The sequence below is a fragment of the Magallana gigas genome, chromosome 6 (genome assembly GCF_963853765.1).
Source record: "Magallana gigas chromosome 6, xbMagGiga1.1, whole genome shotgun sequence".
NCBI classification, from domain to species: domain Eukaryota; kingdom Metazoa; phylum Mollusca; class Bivalvia; order Ostreida; family Ostreidae; genus Magallana; species Magallana gigas.
In genome coordinates, this window is record NC_088858.1 from 25,378,187 (window position 1) to 25,400,063 (window position 21,877).

General features: G+C 31.9%; 1 protein-coding gene and 1 long non-coding RNA gene across 2 annotated transcripts; both read left to right on the plus strand.

Moving 5' to 3' along the window:
* Nucleotides 1-4,677: 4,677 nt before the first annotated feature.
* On the plus strand, nucleotides 4,678-7,561 carry LOC136276582 (uncharacterized). The gene is made up of 2 exons (XR_010715096.1): nucleotides 4,678-4,976; nucleotides 7,189-7,561. It is a non-coding gene; the product is annotated as an uncharacterized lncRNA (long non-coding RNA).
* A 2,630-nt stretch (nucleotides 7,562-10,191) lies between these two features.
* Nucleotides 10,192-16,883, plus strand: LOC105343412 (uncharacterized). Its single transcript, XM_034470692.2, has 5 exons — nucleotides 10,192-10,539; nucleotides 13,084-14,513; nucleotides 14,908-15,094; nucleotides 15,237-15,385; nucleotides 15,861-16,883. The coding sequence occupies exons 1-5, from the start codon at nucleotides 10,350-10,352 to the stop codon at nucleotides 16,287-16,289; spliced, it is 2,385 nt and encodes a 794-aa protein (XP_034326583.2). The 5' UTR covers nucleotides 10,192-10,349; the 3' UTR covers nucleotides 16,290-16,883.
* The last annotated feature ends 4,994 nt before the right edge of the window (nucleotides 16,884-21,877 follow it).

The following is a 21,877-nucleotide window of genomic DNA, read 5'->3' on the forward strand; positions in this document are numbered from 1 at the left end:
TTAGAAATTGTTTAGGTTTTCCAGATTTGGGAATGCATGTAATTACACCTAGTTTATTTATTTCAGAAAAGTTTCCTATTTGACTTTTGTCATTTTTTTTTATTTTCTTAAGGAAATTCAGAATTTCTGTATCAGTTAAAGGACCTTCAAGGGTATTTGACTCTTCTCTATTAATTTTAGGACACTTTAATTTTTTTTTAACTTTTCATGGAAACTTTCTTCATTTATATTTTCTTTTTTCTTATACAAGTGTTCATAAAATGATTTAGTTTCTTTTAATATTTCCGTGTGATAAAAAAAATAACCGACCCATCATCTTTTTCAATATGTGGTATTTGTTTACTTATGTAGTTCCTAGTCTCTAGGTTAATGAAATATTTGGATGGCTTTTCTCCCTCGTCAATCCATTTAGACTTTGACCTGATACATTAATCTTTTAATCTATTGTTTTTCTTATGTTGAGTAGCTCATCTTGTTTGTTCGATAATAAATCTAAGGAGTTTTCAGTTAAGTTCTGCTCAAAACAAGTAATCTTTTTTTCTAATTCCTTTTCTCTTTCATTTGAGATTTTTTTTCTTAAAAGCAGAGTATGAAATGGATTTACCCCTTTTTCAGTAAGAAGAATATCTATAAAAAGTTGATCATCAATTGTAAAATGTATATCTTCATTTTTTATATTATCTAAATTATCTCTATTGTTTTATAGGACTTTTCCTTCTCCATGTGTTTCTTTTTAAATTTGCATTTTTTTCCCGAAATAGGTCCACAAGATTAAATGTCTCCATTAATTTCAAAACTTCTTTTCTTGCTTTTGGGTTATTCAGATGTTTATAATTCATAGAGTCTAAGTCTTTATTCATTACTTAATTGAAATCACCTCCAATTATAATATATTGTGTATTAAGATAAGAGTCAATTTTATTCCTTAAATCTGAGTAAAAATTTGTTGTATCTGAATTTGGCCATATACATGTATATTTGCCTGGTCATATTTTCAACAGTAGTGTCTAATATGAGATACATGTAATTACCACTATCGTCTTTATCTATGTTATGTACTTTACATTCAAAATTATTATTTAAAAGAATTGCCACCCCTCTAGAGTTTGTTCTGGATGAGTTAAATAAAGATTTAGTTCCCCATTGAGATTGTATCAACATTTCATCTTTTTCACTAAAATGTGTATCTTGCAAGAAATAAATGTTGTTGATTTCTGGAAACATCTCTCCTCTTATGGAAGTCATTTAGCCCTTGGCAGTTTATTGATAGTATATTTAACTTGTTTTCTTTAAGTGTTTTGTTATCCATTAGCTTTAGGATTATTTAATAATACTTTACCCCTGCAGAAGACAGTTAAAAGAGATATATACTGTAAAGAAGAGAAAAAAGTGCCATGACATAGCAAAGGTGTTGATTCGGCGCATAAATTGGTATTGTTTATCATTTGTAAACATTGGCATGCTATACAACTGCCGATAAACCTGTATATGTTGAAGTTATGTTCAGGTAGAATTAAAAACAAATGAAAAATAAAACATTTTATGGAAACGGACAGGACGTATCAAACCCATTCCCTCCTTTTTTAATAAGAATATATTTAAGGGAGACAGGCTGCATTGTGTAAAGCATTATCCTTTGCAGACTCTAATGCATTTACAATCCTGCAACCTATCAATCTAAGAGTAGTGTAAAAAAAACACCAAAAAAAGCACTGACGTTAATTAACTCGGAAAAAGAGAATGCATTTCTTACAACCTTGGGACTAGTGGCTGAATATTTAAGGTTTAATAAGCAAATAGAAATGGATCAAATAGGTAGAAATCATACCTAGCTATTCCACCTAAAAATAAAAAAACAAAAATTTCGATTCAAAACATTGATTTCTGAGCAGAATGATCCATCATTTTGGAAGAATACTAGTATCCATTGGTTTAAACCAAATGACCCAATATACCCAAACACTGACAAAGTATGCTACCCGGAGAGCGAATCAAGAAAGATAACTTCGTTGTGTATTTCGAGCGCGATCTGAATAAGGCACATATTTAAATATTTTTAAAAAATCTATATTCCATGTTTTGAACAATTTATACAGAAAGAATTAAATTATAATAAGTTTATATCGTAAATGTCATATGATTTATTTTTATTTCTCAGCAGTAAATAATGCTATCAATATTTATCTCATACGTGTGGTGTATATTACCCGTGTGATAAACCTTTGCTATATCAAACGGGTGATGCTTTATCAAATACTTCCGGTCCGAACTATTTTTGACACAACCCCTCGCTTCAACGCTTCAGTGACCTATTTTCGATGATTTGCTAGTACTTTCAACATAACTATATCTACTACAAAAATTAATATAAAATTGATTTTGTCAAAGATTTAATTTACAAATATGAAGGAAAACACATAACTGCGTAGCACAGGCGTCGGAACCGGGGTGGGGGTGGGGGCGGGGGGGGGGGGGGGTTAGCCCCCCCCCCCCACACACACACACACTTTTTTTGCAAAGTTATTCATAACCGTAACCACAAGACCCTTTTTTTTTCTCAGTATTAAAGACCAAAAATTCGAGTCTAATATTTTAATATAGTAGTATAGATAAATAAATCATAACAAATCTTATAAACTATGAATAATGAAAATTGACTGAAAAAAGAGGTATGTTTTATTTTGAAATCAAACTCATTTACGTTATTAATTTTATTTTTAATGATTTATCATAATCCATTGTTTGACCACATGCTGTGCTCGCCCCAACGGTCGCACCGTAAAACATATTAGACTTCTAGCTGTCATCACAAAGAATAAGGACTATCAAAGTTTTTACCACTGTTTACGTAAAAATTTGCATTTTTTCACCCAAAATTTGGATTTAAAAAATGCCTCAAAACTTTTCATGTGACAATGTCTATTGAAAAACGAGATGGGTGATAAAAGAGCAACTATATAACTATACTTTTAACCAAACATTATGAGATTCACATTTGCTTAAGATTGACAATACAGAACATTTCTTATCCAAGTGAACGTCTGCTGTCTAGGTAAACAACCAATTTTAAATGTATCGCACGGCACTTGAATGAAATGATTCAAAGTGGTTGTACGGTGTGTATGTACTACACCACGTGAAATTTATCTAACCGAAGTGCTAGGTAAAACTAGTACCTGCTAATGTAGCCTGCAGACATATGTCGTGTAGTAACTTCAGCTCAGTTATTTGTCACATGCATGTTTTTTTTAATGACTTTATTCTTCAAAACCTGTTGCACTATTTTATTAAATAAATAATCATGTAAAGCACATATTTCAGTCTTAAGGTGGTACAGGACACCTGCAGTGATGTACTCCCTATGGAAATAAAAAATAAAGTATAAATATAATATTTTCCCACAAAATAATGTTACCGAACAGTGAAGCGCAATGGGTTAGAGCGTTAACTACGTGTCTCTAGGTAGAGAATTCAAATCCTGCTGGGGCTTTTCTTTTCTTTTTGGTTAAGTTTCCAAAAATTGAAAAACTTTTTTTTGGCCGAATACATGTCTTGTAAAAATCTTGGTAAACTGTGGCGTCTTAATATTTTACTGCGAAATATGTGGAATTTTTCTGTATATGCAGGCGTTTTTTGTTCAAATCTCACAGCATGCCATAGCGTACCAGATCATTAAGCCCTTCATTTTAATTTTTCATATCATTGCATCGAAATCTGATAGCATATCATTAAAATCGCATATCATAGCATATCATAAGATTGTAAAAGATATGCATGAAATGACTGTTGAATGACAAGTATTTTTTGAAAAGTGTTTTACAAAGTCAACAATTCCTTACAATCGGATCAAACATTCTTTCCGATGCAAAAATAAAATAAACTTTTGTTTGTATGATTTCCACGTCACGTACCTGTTTACGGATCGGTATAAGAAAGATGGATGATAATGGAAATATTTACACAAAGTAGATCTCCGTGAGAAGGGCTTTATTTTAAAGATATAGGAAAATAGTTTAATTTTAATTTTAAAGCTTGAATCTTATCTTCAGTTGATCAAATAATTATGGCGAAAGGTATCACAATCAAAATCAATCGTATGGTGCAAAATGATAACATATGTCATTGAGTGCATATTTCTTATATATTAACTGATGTATATCCTCAATGTAGAGATGTTATAGCTTAAAGGCGTCAGAAAAAGATACACCTAATATTTAAAAGAATATGTATAATTACGATCCTCTCAAATTACACTTTAAGTGTTCAAAGGCCCTTAGCATTGCGCAACACCGTGTTAAAATTTGTTTCGTCATCGAAAGCAAAGTGTTTGATATGCCTAGATGAACAGGTTCAGTCATTATCTACTTAATGTTTCTGTCCATTAAAACAAATTGAGATTAAACGATCAACCTTTTTTTCTAAACTTTCTAAATCCCAATATATAATAATACTACACAAACTTTTAACACCAATTTGAATCTTATCACGCGCATGTGACTAACATGGTCCCAACTGATAATGAAATCAAAGTCCATTTGCATGTTAAATAAATACCGCTTTATCTTCAAACGGAAATTATTTTATTTTCACAAAATTTAGGCATTTTTTAAATTTCTCTTTTCATTTTCTGTTTGATTTCTCGTTATAGATATCATATCTCAATACATGTATAAAATGCATCGATCGACCGTTATCTTACAGTGATCACTTGAAGCATATCTAACAAACACGTTGGGTTTGTGTTTATTTTTAATTTCTTTGCATCCAAGGTAAATACATTTGGCTCATAATGGCTTCTGCTACTCGTTGGATTGATAATCCAGATACCAGGAGGAGAAAAAATAAGGAAACTGAACAGGAATGTTTTCATATTCGGTTCCATTACTTGAGATCAGAAGAGGTCGTAGAGAAATGCTTTATTGAAAAACTACCACCACACATCACGTCGATTGATAAAAGCAAGAAAATTTGGAGAGGTTAGTATGCCTGACATTTATCGTTTTCATTTTTTTTTTAATTTTTAAAATTAAGAAGTTTTTTTTTAAAGTCCTGGTGACATTTAAAAGCTGAAAAAATATTCAATGTGCATCGAAGGGTTATTCTTATGATGATGTATATCGGTGAATAATAAAAATTAATTACATCAACTAAAGTTTACATGAAATTAAAAAAAAATATGAAATGTACATTAACTGAAATAAACGCAAAACTAATACGAAAATTGATCATTTTAACTCTGTACAGATTCCGGGTAAAAATGTTAGTGTGGAAGGAAAAGAGAGACGATCCACATACACTAAATCAAAATGTTTTTAAGTTATTTGAGAACAACAATAATACCCAAATATTCACATTAGAGAGCTCTGCTATATGGGTATTGTCCACTAATGCATTTTCCATAGACGATAATGTTAACGTTGGGGTTCATAGCTCCGGCCCTAATTTTCGTTCAGCAACGAGGGACCTCTTGAATGAAAGCTCATCAATTTGTCTCTTTCCTGTTAAAATTTCGTGGTGTGAAGTCAGATTCGTTTTCCGGCAAAATGCGTCTCTATTGAAAAACTCTGAAAATGAAAGTAAAAATAGGGAATTTCACAGTTTTGAAAAGGGTCTACATCAAACAATTTCAATTCTTTTCTTTAAACGATAATTCAATTATAACACTTGCTTTTAAAATTGCAAATCCTCTTTTCTGACATGTGTCAAGTATTTTGATTTGAAATGAATGTATATACACTCTACAAGTATAGGAACTATTTGCTTATGGCACTACTTTGTTAGAGGGATATACCCATATATTCCTTTGGGAAGTTATTGGTAAGGAAATATTTATAGGATGTTATCTTTACGTTGTTAGGAAGGGAAATAAATTTTTTTTATAGATTGAAATGATACAACTAATCTTCAAATGCTTGATTTATCATATATTGATTGAATGTTTCATTTAATTTTACAATAAAAAATTATTTAAAATGCTTTATGACGTTTAATCTTGCTTATACGCCGTAATCAGATTTCACGTGTGTTAATCAAAATTGGACGTCACGGATTTCAAATGCAAAGATAAGGGGAAATATACAACGAATGTAAATATATATTACTCTAATAAATAGTTTTTGTTATTTACTGAAGAAAAATAAAAAATGTTGCTTATGCAAATGTAAACAAGTTCACACGTTTAACTAAATTATCGGCAACACAGCAATTTACGGATGTGCAGATGTGTATGGGCATATGTGGCTTCACAAAACCAAGTAAAAGCCCGTTTGACATTTTATTATTATTTTTTTTAATCTAACAGAAAACGTGAGGAAAATACTTTTATTCAAGAAAAATCTACATTATAGTATCTGATATTAATATTAAATATAACTCAGGGTTGGAAAAAGCGTCGAAGAATATGGTAAAATGGATAAATAAAAAAAACAGGCATTAACTTTGAAAATGTTAGAAAAATTAATAAAATTACAAATGATTTTAGAAAACTTCATTAATCTTTATAAAACAAAAATAATTTGAATTTAAACTCTAAGCATGACTTCACTTCACAGTCATTATTGAACAATATCAAATGTTTTGAATCTTGCTATAATTTTTTATAGGACTACGTTAGTCCACAAAGTACTTATTAGATGAAACTGCAAATTTATTAATGGTAAAATGATTTAAGGATTCCGTTTACTCAGGGTTTGAGATTACCAAAAACTTTCCAAGTTCAATATCTGAATTCAAAATTAAAATTGTTTTAAAAACAATAAATAACAATGTTATCAAACAAATATCGATATTGATATCCATGATTTGGTTATTTGAGGAATATATACTACGAGAAAGGTGGATATTTATTGAAACAGAGGAAATTTGGTATTTTTTCAATTTCTTTTTTATCTTAAAGATCCTGTAGCAATTTAGTTGCAAAAGTTAAGTTTCCAAGTGTTTTTTCGTATAATGCTATTCGACATTACATGTATGATTGAGAAATGTATAAGAATATATTAAATCCCATAACATCAGTGTTATATCAGACTGATTTAAAACTAAATTAAAATCAAAATCGTCAAATGTTTATGTTCCAACAACAAGAACAAATCAATTACATCCAAGCAATGAGATCAAAATCTTGGAAATTAGAGCTACCGGCAAAATCTGCTCTTTCAACCTTCTAAAATATTCCCTTTTTGTTCTTAGATTCAAACAGAGCCTACGGCGAATACAGTGTTACATTTAACCAATCATTTCTGACAACAAGACCCGCATCTTTCGAAGCAGACGTCCATAACACGTGGCTCCCGAACAAACCTTCGACAGAAGAGATGGCATGCATGGTTGTAACGGGAACAACTGGCGGAAAGTCCACTATTGAAAAAAATGCTTATTTTGTTGTTTTTCAGAGAGGTTTCGAAAAAAGTCAACTTACCTTTGAAAAATATCATGGAATTTTCTATGAAATACATAGTAAGCAAGAAAAATATGTACCGAAGCTGTTGCATGCTGGTACAAAAGACAACCTCTGCGAATTTGAGACACGATTTGTTAAACAATGGAATTTTTTGAGAACAAGGTATAATTCGATTTTCCATGGATTTTTGTCATTTTGCATTTCCTTTGGAACATTTTATGTTATGAATATTGAGAGCGATTCAACGATGAATATAGCGAAATTAAACGACCTTTTTAAAACAATTAATGAAAGAAAGAAAAAAGCACTTCAGACGGCAACAAAATATGGAAAGGAAAGAACACATGCTAGAGTTCCATACATATTTTCATTTCAACCGGCTGTCTTCTCTAGCACTACGAAGCTGCGCAAAATTATCGAACAATTTGGATTTACTCGCGATTCTGATGAAATGAAGAAGACAACTACAGTTAGATTCAAATATCCAAATGTTGGAAAGCATAACTTTGATGAAAATGGCGAACTGTATCGGATAGAATTATCACAGAATAAGTGGTTTATGGCAACAGTTTTACCTGCACAAAGTTCAGCTCAACTTACAAGCATCAGGTATGGATTGAAGTCATTTAGAAATGTGGAAAGTGAAAATATCAGTAAAATTAACCTAAAATTGTTAAAAACAGCCACAGATGAATACCGAATGGAACCGTCTTGCGATATTCATAGAGCAATAGAAAAAGTTTCAGAGTTGTACTCAGTAACTAATTGGTTTGGAGAAAAAAAAGTAATGCTACACATCAAAACCATAACAGAGTTAAAAGGTGATGCCAAAAAGCTAGTACCTTGCAGTTCTTCAAATCTAGAGGTTTTAATGTTTCCTGAAATTCCAAATATAGATACATCCGAGGAAGAATTAAGGTCATATGCAAGACATATCTGGAAATGGGCAATAGAGTTTTCAGAGAAACTTAAATTGGCTTCAATCCCTGAAACAGATCTAGAGAGAGAGAACACGTTACATTCTCCAAAAAATACATGAGGCATTCGTGACGCATATTTTTCAAAATAAAAAACTGGTGTTTGTATATAAATGTAGATAAATGCTGTAGTTTATGACTATTTATTATTCATATTGATACAAATCATGAATTCATAATTGCTGCCATACAAAAGGATGACTTTATTTAGATACCGGTATCGTCATCTTGATGTTATATAAATGTGAAATTGACAAACTTTATTTTTATTGGATTTTGAATCTATTGAATACTTTCTTGCATGAACTATATTCATATATATCATATGCAAAAGAATTGCGCGTTGATATTCCATCGAGTAATTGTATACATATTTATTGTATGAAGAAAATATGTAAGCTTCATTAAAATAAACATGCTCACTTTTCTTTTAACAATATAAAAATCATAATTTTTATCAGGATGTGATAAAATACCTCCAATGCCTGTTTCCCGTGCATTCATCTGTATCCCGCTTTTCTGTAACTATTGCATTTTAGCTACTTTTTAGTTTTAGATATTATGGTTCAAACATACATTAATTATTATAAAGCTTTCATGAGTAACTGTATTACTTTGTTGAGATAATTGATTAATAAATCACAATATTTTGGTTCAAGTGTTAAGAACACAAAGGAATGCGAAAACATGTGTTTAAAAGAAATTAAAAAAAATAATCTTTTGAAGAAAATAAAACCGTTAGTGATTATTGTCTGATATTCTGAAGGTCAATAAAATTCACAATCAACAAATGAAAACAAAGCTCATACTGTCAACCATTTGTTGAATGTCTATGATTAAAGAAACTGAGCAAGATATTATAGGCAGACAAATTGTTTAAATTATATTTGTAAGAGATTGTTATACTTACAAGTGCGGATCCAGAATTTAGTCAGGTTCCGAAGCCGAACATTTGTATCTTTACAATGTACATAGATACGGTTGGGGGGGGGGGGGGGGGGGCAGAATAAATCAACTTCTTGGTCTCGATCCAAACATGAACGCTTAATAATTAATTCACATTAGGGTTAAACATATACATGCACTTTTCTAAAGAGATCATTATGACCGTTTACGGTGATTTGTAACTGTTTCCAAGAGAACAGTGTACGGATTCTTCGTCTGCAGTTTTCATGACAAAGGGATAATTGTAGCATTTGTGATATGACGAGCAAAGTAATTGAATATGTTATATTTAAAATATAAAACATTACTTTATTTAATTTAATACTCAGAAATAAAAACAATGGCTACCAAGTAATTGTTTAAAATTAAAAATTTTGTTATTGGGCTCATAAACTGGGAATATATATGAATATTAATATGATAATTTACTAGTAGATGCACAAGATAGCTGAATCATTAATTCACTTCCAAGAAAAGGTATGAAGTAATGATTTATTGTCTTCCGGCGATTATCACTGAGCATAGATAAATTGAAGGCCATGTTACCAAACAGTTGCAACAGTTTTCACATCTTCGCTAGCCAAGGGTGACGATAAGTAGCAGAGTGGATCGTCACCCTTGGCTAGCGAAGATGCAGTTTTCATGGCAGGTGAATAAAATCCCATTTTGTTTATTTTGGTATTTCATACAATTTTTGAAGTTAAAACCAAAACATTACCCGCGTTAGCTATTAGTTGCTGCTATTTAAAGAATGATTTATAGAATTTTTTTTAGTTCAAACTCGACCCTGTTTACTATTATTGATTTGAACCGAGCGTTTTTAAAAAACCTCTTTTACTTTCTGTTTGAATTCTTGATAAGGATATAAATATACATATGACAATAAATCGTCTTCTCTCAGTGGCTATACTCTAAAAACCACCTATACAGACATTTGTTTTAAAAAAAAAAATCTGGTTGTGTTGGCGTCATATCCGAGGTAAATGTATATCCCATCATTACTTTAGTCTTTTTTTAATTTTATCGAAATGGCCACCGCTGCGGGAGATGCAGATGAACAATGGGTTACGGACGAAGAGGGACAAAAGGAGGAAATTCAAAAGGAACGTTTTCATATTCGTTTTCAATACTTGAGATCGGAAGAGACTGTAGAAAAATGTTTTATTGATAAGCTACCACCACACATTAAACCCATCGACAGATGCAAGATTTGGAAAGGTTTGTATATACATTACTTTATCATTAGTTTATACACATGTACTAAAATACTGGCCATCTATTTTCTATTTCTTTGCTTACAAATGAAGCTCAGTCAAGTATTGTTGTAGAAGTGGTAAAATATATTTGGTGTTATGTTATATATATTCTTTAAAAGAATTTTATGAATAAACAAACATTTTTTTTTATAATTCTAAAATAGATTTGGCAATTCCAATATTTATTTTTAACAACTGGGTTACATATGCATTATATTAAGCAACAACTGAGTTTCGCAAATATACAAATAATAATGAAATTAAATGCCAAAACGTTGAATGGTAAAATAAACCCCCAATGTAAGATTAGGTACAATATTTTATCCCGTTGAGTCTAGTTAGAAACAAAATATGTTTATGTAACATTGGTGATCTGGCTGGGACTATCAAGAACACAACACATATATAATTAGTTCGAAACAAAATCTATCACTTAATCCTCTCATATCATTTAGTATCATAAACAACACTGAGAACATATGAACTTATTTACTGGCTATGAGGACAATGGCAAATTTCATGTTCCCGTGGACAGCAACTTCTTCACGAGGCAAAACGAGGGTTATAGTTACTGTTGAGTTGGAAAAAAAACTATTTTTGTCTTCATAGCCAGTAAAATATGTATTTTATCATACAATGAACAAATTCGAATTATCGGACGTTGAATTAAACGTAGCGACTCGCATTACACCATAAGGTGTTACGAAATTAAAAGCGAGGGAAATCGACACTGCCGGTGAATAATTTCGTTGGGTAGATAGCACGAAAACTATTTTACTGTTAGTAGATATAATATCATGTTTATTTTTTATTTTTTTGTTATAGCTTTACATAGAAAATACAGTATACACAAAGGTAAAAGAAAATATTACGACAAATAAAAAAACATGTTATAATTGTCATGCTTGTAATTTTAATTGTCATGCTTATTTGCCCATGGTGAATAGTCATCGATTCTTTTCTTCGGCAGCATTCGATTCCTCTTGTGTTTCTGCATCGAAGAAAAATGCCTATTTACTAACAACAGCATGTTAATTTCCACCCTCTACAGCATTATTAGGCATTGCCTAAAAAATTGTTGTCTCGTGGTACAGTAAATAGGCTATAAATTGCTATCGTCTTCATAGCCAATAGATAAACATACATATTTATTAATCCGAGTGGTTGCCAAACGCAAAGGAAGCGGACTTATATTAATAAATATATCTTAAAGTTGTTACTAGAATTCAGAATTGAGCAGACAATAACGATAGATCTAGAACGTGTATATTTAAACATAGAATCATTATTTTTTTAAAGATTTTATCTTTGACTGGAACGAACTGAACCCAAACTTTTGGCAGGGCGCAAAAAAGAATACAAAACTTCTACCCAAAAAATTACAAGAAATTGATTACATTGACCAAATTTTTATGAGGCAATATCTATGCCACCCCCTCCCTACTACATTGATTATTTCTCCCAAATATGTGTAAACTGTATGAGCTAACACAATTATATACATGAGTAATTTAGGTGTGTGATGTTTTTGGCCAGAAAATCTTTGGATGGACTTTTTTTTTCATTTCTCTCTTCTCATTTCTCTTTTACCTGGTTCAAAGAGGTGAATGTATTATAATTGGGGGAAAATCACTAAGAAAATTGCAAGGATTTTTTTCCTTTGAGAGAGCAGAAATGGGAGCCAAAATTGAAAAATAAACAATATCACAAGTCATTTTATTCAAGACTAGATCGATATCCTTTCTAATTCCATTTTTAGCATTTCTTACACGTATGGAACCAATTTACTTTTATCTTATCCAAATTTAAGAACAGAAAACCCTTTTTGAAAATTTAGATATAACGGCAATTCATCATTTATTGTAAGTAAATCCTTCAATATTTCACGATAAAGGAAGATAACTTTGGCTGATTGAAGCAATTTTTGTTATATACCTATACATCCGTTTCATAACGTTTTCTGATAGGAATGAACAGTGCATATAGCAATATCTTATTTTCATATACATTTCATATTTTTAATTTTATGCTGCGATAGTAAAACTTTGCTATTCTATTCTATATATTCATGATGTCTAATTTTCTTCATGTCACGATTAGACATGAATTTTTGAAATATCTAGCAGTGCTTCATCACTTTAAATTTGTTTCATTGAATTTGAATCTTTTGATACTTATTTTGATGAAAATTAATATAATGAATTTAATAAAAAAATAAATGGTAGAATTAATAGCAGATGGGGATTACACCTTAAGAAGGAATATCACATTAACATGCATCCTTACACTTAATTACCTAATTGTTTTTGATTAATATATAGGGATATGTACCCCTTCCGCTTGGAAAATTTAAACTTATTAGATACATGTACATGTAATAAAAATACAGAAAATATGCCCACGACCCCTCCCCTCCTATCCTTCAATACCAATCGCTGATATTCTTGTAGAATAAAGAATAAAAAAATTGGTAATATTACTGTAAATACATTTTTTACATTAATAGGTTTTGACGCAGCCTATGGCGACTACAATGTGACCTTTGAACAAAACTTCCAGACAACAAGACTCGCATGTATTGAAGAGGAAGTCCATAACACATGGTTTGCGAACAAACCACCGACAGAAGAGATGGCATGGCTAGAGATATTAAGAAAGAAACGTTCGTATTCCGAGTCTGCAAAGTCTAAACAAGAACTTTCCTTCAATCCGGATTTGGTAATTGGTGGAAGTATGACGTCACCTGTTACATTCGTTTGTCATTGGGAACTAGCTAAAATGCAAGAGGTTTCATTCGTTGAGTTTCAGTTTGATACGTCAAAATTAACAATTGAAAAATTTCGTGCTTTTGTGCTAGAGGTATCATTCGATGCACTTCACGAAACAGTGTTTGTTAAAAAAGCGGACCAAAAAGTCATGATCTTGATTACATTAAAATCCGCTCCAAAAATTTACTATGGTGGAAAAAATTCGAAAAGATTAATTGCTAAAGACATTGGTTATCAGGATATTGGGCGTTTAAACTCATATTACATCGAACTTGACGCAGAAATTGAAAGTCTGGAAGTAGAACAGCTCTTATCACGTTTGATTTGCATTGGATTTCGCGTTGTTTATATCGAATTGCAAATAAAACCCCATGAACTTAAGAGCGACGTCTTACTGCCAGATAATTTCGAGTTAACGTATGCTTGGCAGTGTGTTACAACAATAGGATTCAAAGTAACCGATCACCTCACATTTGAAGTAAAGAAATATATTGAATATTTGTTTAAAAAAGAGACATCGTTGATGATACAAGTATTGTATAATCTGGCGATTGAGTTGATAGAGAAACAATTTTTTCACTTCAGGAACGAACTCGACTTAATGAAAAAAAGAACCCTTACAAATTTTGATCATGACTTACCTCCTCACTACTCCATGGTGGCACGAATGGTTTTAACTCCCACTAGATCTTTATTTTTACCGAAAGAACCTATGTTTCAAAACAGAATAGTTCGCGAGTATGGCGAAGACTTTTTTATTAGAGTAGTTTTTCGTGATGAAGACTTTGAAAAAATTAGCACTGTTCAATCTGATGCAGTGGAAAATATTCTAGAAAGAATGAAAACTTTTTTTGAAGATGGATTTCAGATACAAACCCGAGATTATGAATTCCTTGGATGCTCAAATAGTCAACTAAGAGAACACAGTTTTTGGTTTTTTCATCCCCATGATGATATTACATCGGAAAACATTCGCAACAGTTCAGGAGAACTATCAACTGAAAGATGTGTGGCTTCATACGTTTCAAGATTTGGTCTGTGCTTTTCATCAACAAAGAAAACGGTGGACGTAGATAAGGGTTGTGTGCAATATACAGATGATGTACAGAACGACGAGTATTGTTTTACAGATGGCATTGGTCGCATATCAACAAAACTTGCAGAAAAGGTATTGTCTATATGATTTCAACAATACACAACCTATTTTGAGTCAAAATATTTGAATTTTGCAATCTAAATAAATTTCTCTATAAAAAAATATTTCATTGTTAACGAATTCTACAATAAAATTGGGCTGGATTTTCAGGCCACAAATTATTTTACGCATATCAATCGGTTTTTTTCATTAATATTTCTGAAAGATTGATACAGCTACACGTTCATTTACTAATTTCATTTTAAAAAGAGTGACAAAATGTAAATCCAAAATAACAATATTTATGATGCGACTTGTCTACATTCTCCATAGAAGTAATCAGTGAGATACTATTTGAATAGCAATCTAAAATTGTTTTGAATGATCAGATTGGGTTTAGTTAAACAATTTGAAATTGTTCTCAAAGGTTTCAAATGAGCTGAATATCAGCCCTGTGCCATCAGCATTTCAAATACGGTTTGGGGGTTGTAAGGGGGTGGTAGCACAGGATCCAACCCTCGGGAATGACGCTGATGTTCTTGTTATCAGAAAAAGCATGCACAAGTTCAAATCAGATTCGAACAATTTAGAAATCTTAGAAGTAACACGACCAGGTAATGTATGCAGATATAAGTTTGTGTTGAAATGAATTTTGTTAACTGACAATGTATTAAATTTTTATTTTTTTATATCTCTGATTAAGATGATAATTAAATTTGACATCTCGAGATTAAACAAAACTTTTGTCCCGAACAGGCAGACTTCATTTGAACAGACAAGTTATAACCTTGTTATCTGGACTGGGGATTCCAGACCATGTGTTTATAAATCTTCAGGAAAAAATGCTGATTGATTTAGCAGAAATGCTTTTATACGATGAAATGGCATTACCAGTTTTGTTAGAGGTTTGTCTTTGATAAAAACTTGACTAATGTATTTGCTGGAATTCCGAAACCCGGGTTATCAACTTCAGAGAGTGATGACGTTTAGCTTATTTAATATGTTTAAACACTTCATAACGCAGCTTTGTCTACTTATTTTAAAAAAGTGGATTAAAATTCATATTTTTAAGTAAAACTAAATAATGACTTTCTAGAATTTTTAGAGTTTGAATCAACTTCTTTATGAGAACGGGATAATACAAATTCCTGGCAGATTAGATATATTATATATAGAATAAAGAAAGCGCTGAGATAAAAGTTCCATGTACCATGTTAAAACAATATAATTTTATTATCTTGTCTATAAGTCCTTACATTCTAGTTTCCTATGACTGACATGAATATGGGTTTTTTTCTTCAAATATTAAGAACATCACGTCTTTCAAATTTTCATATGTTTTGTCGTTTAGGTACTTAAAACATTATCTTTAATTTGTAGTCTGCAGTCAATGTCGACTTTAATTTACTCGCAAACAAGGGGATTTCACTTGTCCAAGAGCCATTCTTTCGATCATTACTACTTGCAATTTATCATCACAGAATAACAAATCTTATGAAACGAACCAGGATACAGATTCCGTTAGACAAAGGGCGAATTATGATGGGTACTACTGATGAGACGAAAACACTTAAGTCAGGGGAAGTTTTTATCAGATATTCTCAGCAGACAACCAGGCCGGGTAAAAACGTTATTACATACGAAGGACCTGTTGTTGTGACTAAAAATCCCTGTTTTCACGAAGGCGATGTCCGAGTGTTTATTGCTATAAATGTACCTGAACTCAGCCACATGATAGATTGCATTGTTTTTCCTCAAAAGGGTACCCGTCCACACCCTGATGAAATGTCGGGATCGGATCTTGATTGAGATATGTACTTTGTGTGCTGGGATCAAAATCTTTGTAAATTTCAAAACCAAAAACCGATGGACTTTCCGAAAGCAGAAAAGAAACAACTCAGTAGAAAAGTAAACTCCCACGACGTAATTGATTTCTTGGCAGATTATATACGATATGATAAACTTGGACTCATCGCAAACGCACACCTTGTTCACGCAGATAGCAACGAAAATGGTATTTTTTCAGATGAATGCGACAAACTTGCAGAAATGCATTCGGATGCTGTTGATTTTCCAAAAACGGGGAAAATTCCTAAAATTATTGATGATTTAAGACCAAAATCCTATCCCGACTTTATGATGAAACGCGATAAACAGATCTACCCGTCTACCAAAATTATTGGTAAACTCTATAGACAGTGCCGTTCTTTATCTCGAATGCAAAAACAATCTGGACTCAAACAGCAATCAGATGTAGATAAACATTTGATTTTGCCGGACATCAATGCAAAAACATTAGCCTATGCCAAAATTCAAAGGGATCAATATACGAGTAAAATTGAAGAAGTTTTGGATATGTATGGCATCAGCAACGAATGCGAGGCGATTACTGGTCTCGTTCAAAGTGTGCAACGTGAAGTCAGTAAAAGGATGCTTGAAAGATGAAAGATTTCAGGTCGGACAAATTGTCAAAGACAAGATATGTTTGATACAAAAGAAAACACGAGAAATATTTTTCGAAGAATTTGGAGGAGAATCAAATGTATCGAAAAAAGACGAACATGTACTACAGAAAGCATCTGCCTGGTACAAAGTAACTTACATGAATGAGAAGGAAACGTACAGACATATTCGAAGTTTTCCGTGGATTGTAGCCGACATATTAGTACTCTTGAAAAGAAACCATTGTGAGCCTCGACTGAACAGATATGAAACATTTCTGACAGAATATTACAGGTTGTCGCAAACAAATCGCGACGTTAGAGACAAAATTTTAAACATTATGTGTACGAATGTTAAAACATTGTTGCGGAGTATTCTAACTAAAGATGATGAACTGATCATTATAGGATTAGAGTTATGTGGGCTAATGAAAAGCCAAAATAATCTCAATATCGCAATACCCGGGTTAAAACTTAAAATGATTACCGAAGCATTGAAGAAACAAGGCATTAAGAAAGCAGACAAACCAATCCGTGATCCATGCCATTATGTTACTAATAATGAAAACGCATACGCGAGATTTGTTGTTGATGCAAGAATTATTAAGCTAAGTAAAGCTATGAAAACCCACTTGTCCGAAAAACTTATGAGTTATAAACCAGTTGTTCAGTTTTTATTGGATGTATTACAAGACGTCTTTCCAATTGATTCGGACAGCTTCATTTTTTCTGATCTCATCGCTATAATGATTTTATTTTTGACACGGATGAACAACCCTGACGATAGTGGATGTGCCAAATGCCTTTTTGGCGTTGTAAAAAATTACATTTTGGGTTTTAGATCTTGGAATTTAAGCGAATATGAAGTTTTAAAAGACGGGTTTGAAGCCCTTGGGATGACAGATAATGTTATGTCGGAAATATCAGAAAAGTTTCTTTCTGTATTCCACAAGACTGTGCAAAATATCGACATTAATCCTTTTTTGGAAATTAGGAAATCCATCGACATCTCTCAATCTTCACAAAGCTTTGAAGACGATGATGAGTTATATGGGGCATTTCCTTTGTCTTTAAATGTTTGGAATGCGATCAAATATTCTGAAAAACATTTTGAAGCGCAACTTAGCAAAAAAACCGGTGCTGACGTAATTTTGAAAAAAACGCAAACAGGACCAAATAGAATTGATGCATATGGGTCTGAATCAGCGCTTAGTAAGGTTGAAGAAATCATTAGCAATATTTCAAAGACACCAGGAAATTTGAAATTGTACGCCGAAAAAGGTCATTGTATTGTAGAAAAAGCTTACTCCATTATTTTTCAGGGAGGATCTGAAGATAGTATACTTTTTTTTTAAAATTATTATGGAATTCACCGTGAAACACACTCTCAAGTGGAAACATTTGTACCCAAATTAATGAATATCGAACAGGAAAACAATTATGGAGATTTTGAGACAAAGTATGTGAAACAATGGCACGTACTAAAAACTGAGTATAATGCGATTGTTCATGGAGATTTGTTTTTGAGCATTTCGTTTGGGATTTTGTATGTTATGAATATTAAACGTGATTCAAGGTTGAGTGTATTGGAATTAAACAACGAGTTTTCTACGCTTAATTTACGAAAGGAACAGGCAAAGAAGCAGAAGAAAAGGCATAAAAAGAAGACGAAACAGGTTGTAGTCCCATACACATTTTCATTTCAGCCGATTGTCTTCTCTGACATTGGTAAAATTCGTAAGGTCCTTGAGTGTATTGGCTTTTCTAATGACAATGGCGACAGAAAAAGGAAGATTTCTTTGAGGTTTGGAGATCCGCTGTTTTGCATGCAAGAGTATGACGAAAACGGAAAGCTTCTCTTGGTTAATTTATCGGATATTAAATGGTTTATGGCAACCGTTGTACCTATTGTTTCCCAGAATACAAATATTAGATACAAATTGCAATCAAATAGAGATTTTGAAGGAAAATATATCAGCAAAAATAACAAAGTATGGTTAAAAACATTTGCAAATGGGTACCTAGTGCCACAATTTTGCAAAATTTATTATGCAAGAGAGAAGAATGTTGAGACGTACTCTTTGCCTAATTGGTTTGGAGGATATAAACTTAAGATAGAAGTTGCAACAGTAACAGATTTAAAGTACCGGGAAAAGACTGGGATGTTAGTGCGAAACGGTGCTTCAAGAATAGAGATTCTGGTTCTACCTGAAATTCCACTTATAAGTTCATCTGAAGAAGAAATAAAATCCTATGCACGGCACATCTGGCAATGGACATTAAAATTGGCAGCAGAAATGGAAAAAATATAATACGCTTAAAATACTAATGTTATAGAAAGTTTTATAGTTTAAGAATATAAAGAAATGTGACTAAAATTTGAACTTATAATTAGATTAAGTCCATATATTTTCTTTCATTTAATCAATATGAATAAATGTTTTATATTAACTTTAAAGAATAAAAAAATTATCAATCAAAAGAAATACGTACGTTAATGCAAAAATTGTTTTTAATGATCAATGGAATATTTTCTCTCTCTCTCTCTCTCTCTCTCTCTCTCTCTCTCTCTCTTCTGCACGTCCTCAATAAAAATGGTCAATGAAAGCGACAATATGAAAATAACAAAATAAGATGTAAATAGTAACTGAGGTTTTCATGTTTATGTTATTTGATTTTAATAAAGAAGTACTTTTGTGATAGTGTAATTGTAAAATGTATTAATTCCTGAATACAATTGATTTTCTGGTCATTTTACTGCATTAGTTATGTGAGGCCTAGAATTGTATGTACATTATTATTAAGATTTATGCGTCAAATGCAATGTCTGCATCATAAAGAATGATTTTTTTATGTTAAAATGTATGTAAGTCATATTCTCCCTTACTACGTTCGTCCGAATATAAAACAATAAAGTGCCAAATGAACTACATAGGTACGCTGCTCGCTAGGTTTTTTTTATTTACACAACACATTTTAAACAACCATATGTCATCCAAAAATCAACACTTTCCATATCATCTGCAGCCATTTTAACTTACATCGCTACTAGCGAGCGAGCTTAGAGTGCAACGCCAGCGCCTGGTCCTACTATTTATATTACCTGATCACGTGACCCGAAACCCTTTCGAGTACGTATGAAAACCCATCACGCACATAATTAAGATTTTATGTTTTTACACGGTCTTTTAATTATATATGTAATTATATATATATATATATATATATAGAGAGAGAGAGAGAGAGAGAGAGAGAGAGAGAGAGAGAAGCTAAATACCACTCCAGAAAAGGCACTGTCTGCCATACTTCTCTTTCATCACTGCTATTCCTTTATAAGCCATAGATCTTTTAAAGTATTTCGCTGTATAGGCATCACCTGTGTGGACGTACATCTTGCCTCGCCGTGTTACTCAGTCGCGATAAAATTATCAAAATTTACATAATTTTTTCAAGCCAGGAGAATACAAACATCAAATAATAAAGTCAATACATTATTTACAAACAGAATATGCACCTTAAATTAGAAAAATGCATAAACTCTAAAGACCATGCAGGGAATACTTCACGTCGACCACGAGTGTGCTATCGGGGATAATGAAAACGAAGGGTTTATATACTTGATGCCTGTATTTACGAGCGGTAATAATAAATGGCCCGTAACGAATCATATCAGGGCTATTGCTTATCTGTGTAAAAGTCAACGGAATACCTTAAAGAGACAATACGGCGCATCTTATCAAAAAACCGACTTGAAAAATTTTTCCGATCGGGTACGGTATTTTTGTACTACTCATGGATGTATAAACTTTCAGAAAATTACCATGTTCTCCGCGAAATAAATCTAATTATTTCATTAAAATTTATAATTACGTATATCCTATACATAGTTACATCGCAACGTGTTACGGGTTTCAGCCTTCTATTCTAATACGCATGCGTATTTACTTTAAAGAAAACACATGCAGGGCTCGCGAAGATTCTCCTGGACATGTTTATTGATAAAAATATGTTATTTCTACTTCTCCCAGGTAATAATTGTTTAAAGTTTTTAAAATAACCACAATTATTATTTTGTAAGCATGTATTTTGCGGGTTTTTCATAGGAGTTGCTACAACCTAAATTCATTTTTGTAAATGAGGCCCCTTGAGGGGTTATTTGACATATTTATGTGTGTTCATTACAAAATGAACCGAAATTGGTAAACCATAAATAAATTATCGAGAAAGTGATGATGGGTTCTGTTTAGATAGTCTCTTTAACCTCGTATACCATGATGACCGTAGTCGGACGAAGATCTTGTAGTTTTCAGCACGTGTCAGTTACTGTCAATCAAAATCCACGTGGTACAAATTAACGATATAAGATTATTCTGGTTTGTACGACCCTTAAATTTCCGAAAGCTCATAATTACGTTACTTAGGTATGTGAAAGGGATTTTTATGTCAACTATTACAACAACGTTATTTCTTATTTCTTAAAGATACAATGGGTAAATCTGAAGTTATTCACACATGTGTTTTCAGCTGTACTGTCTCTTTAAACAAGATGATATAATTCTGCTCGGTTTCAATTTTGGAACCTGATACTAATAAGATAATAAATAATAATAATAATAATTAGAAGAATCAAAGCTGTACACGCGATTGAAACACAAATTGTTCGCTACAAAACAAAATTAAATATATATTGAGAATAATAACAGGTATGAAATAACATTTTCCAAATAATTATTTCAAAATAAATCAATTCTAAACACAAATAAGAGGCCCATGGGCCACATCGCTCACCTGAACAACAGTTCCTTGTATCATTTGATATTAGTTTTTTTAACAATATATTAAACACCTTTTGGGACACCAGTATTAGTCCAGGGGTTACAATTTTAACAATTTAGTATCAACATGATTTTAGGATGCTTGCATTTTTAGAAATCATTTTCCCTATATATCTCTATG

Coding starts and splice junctions, on each gene's coding strand:
- LOC105343412 (XM_034470692.2), top strand. CDS start 10,350: ATGGCCACCGCTGCGGGAGATGCAGATGAACAATGGGTTACGGACGAA. Junction 14,514..14,907: donor CAACAAAACTTGCAGAAAAG/GTATTGTCTATA, acceptor TTGTTCTCAAAG/GTTTCAAATGAGCTGAATAT. Junction 15,095..15,236: donor CTTAGAAGTAACACGACCAG/GTAATGTATGCA, acceptor TGTCCCGAACAG/GCAGACTTCATTTGAACAGA.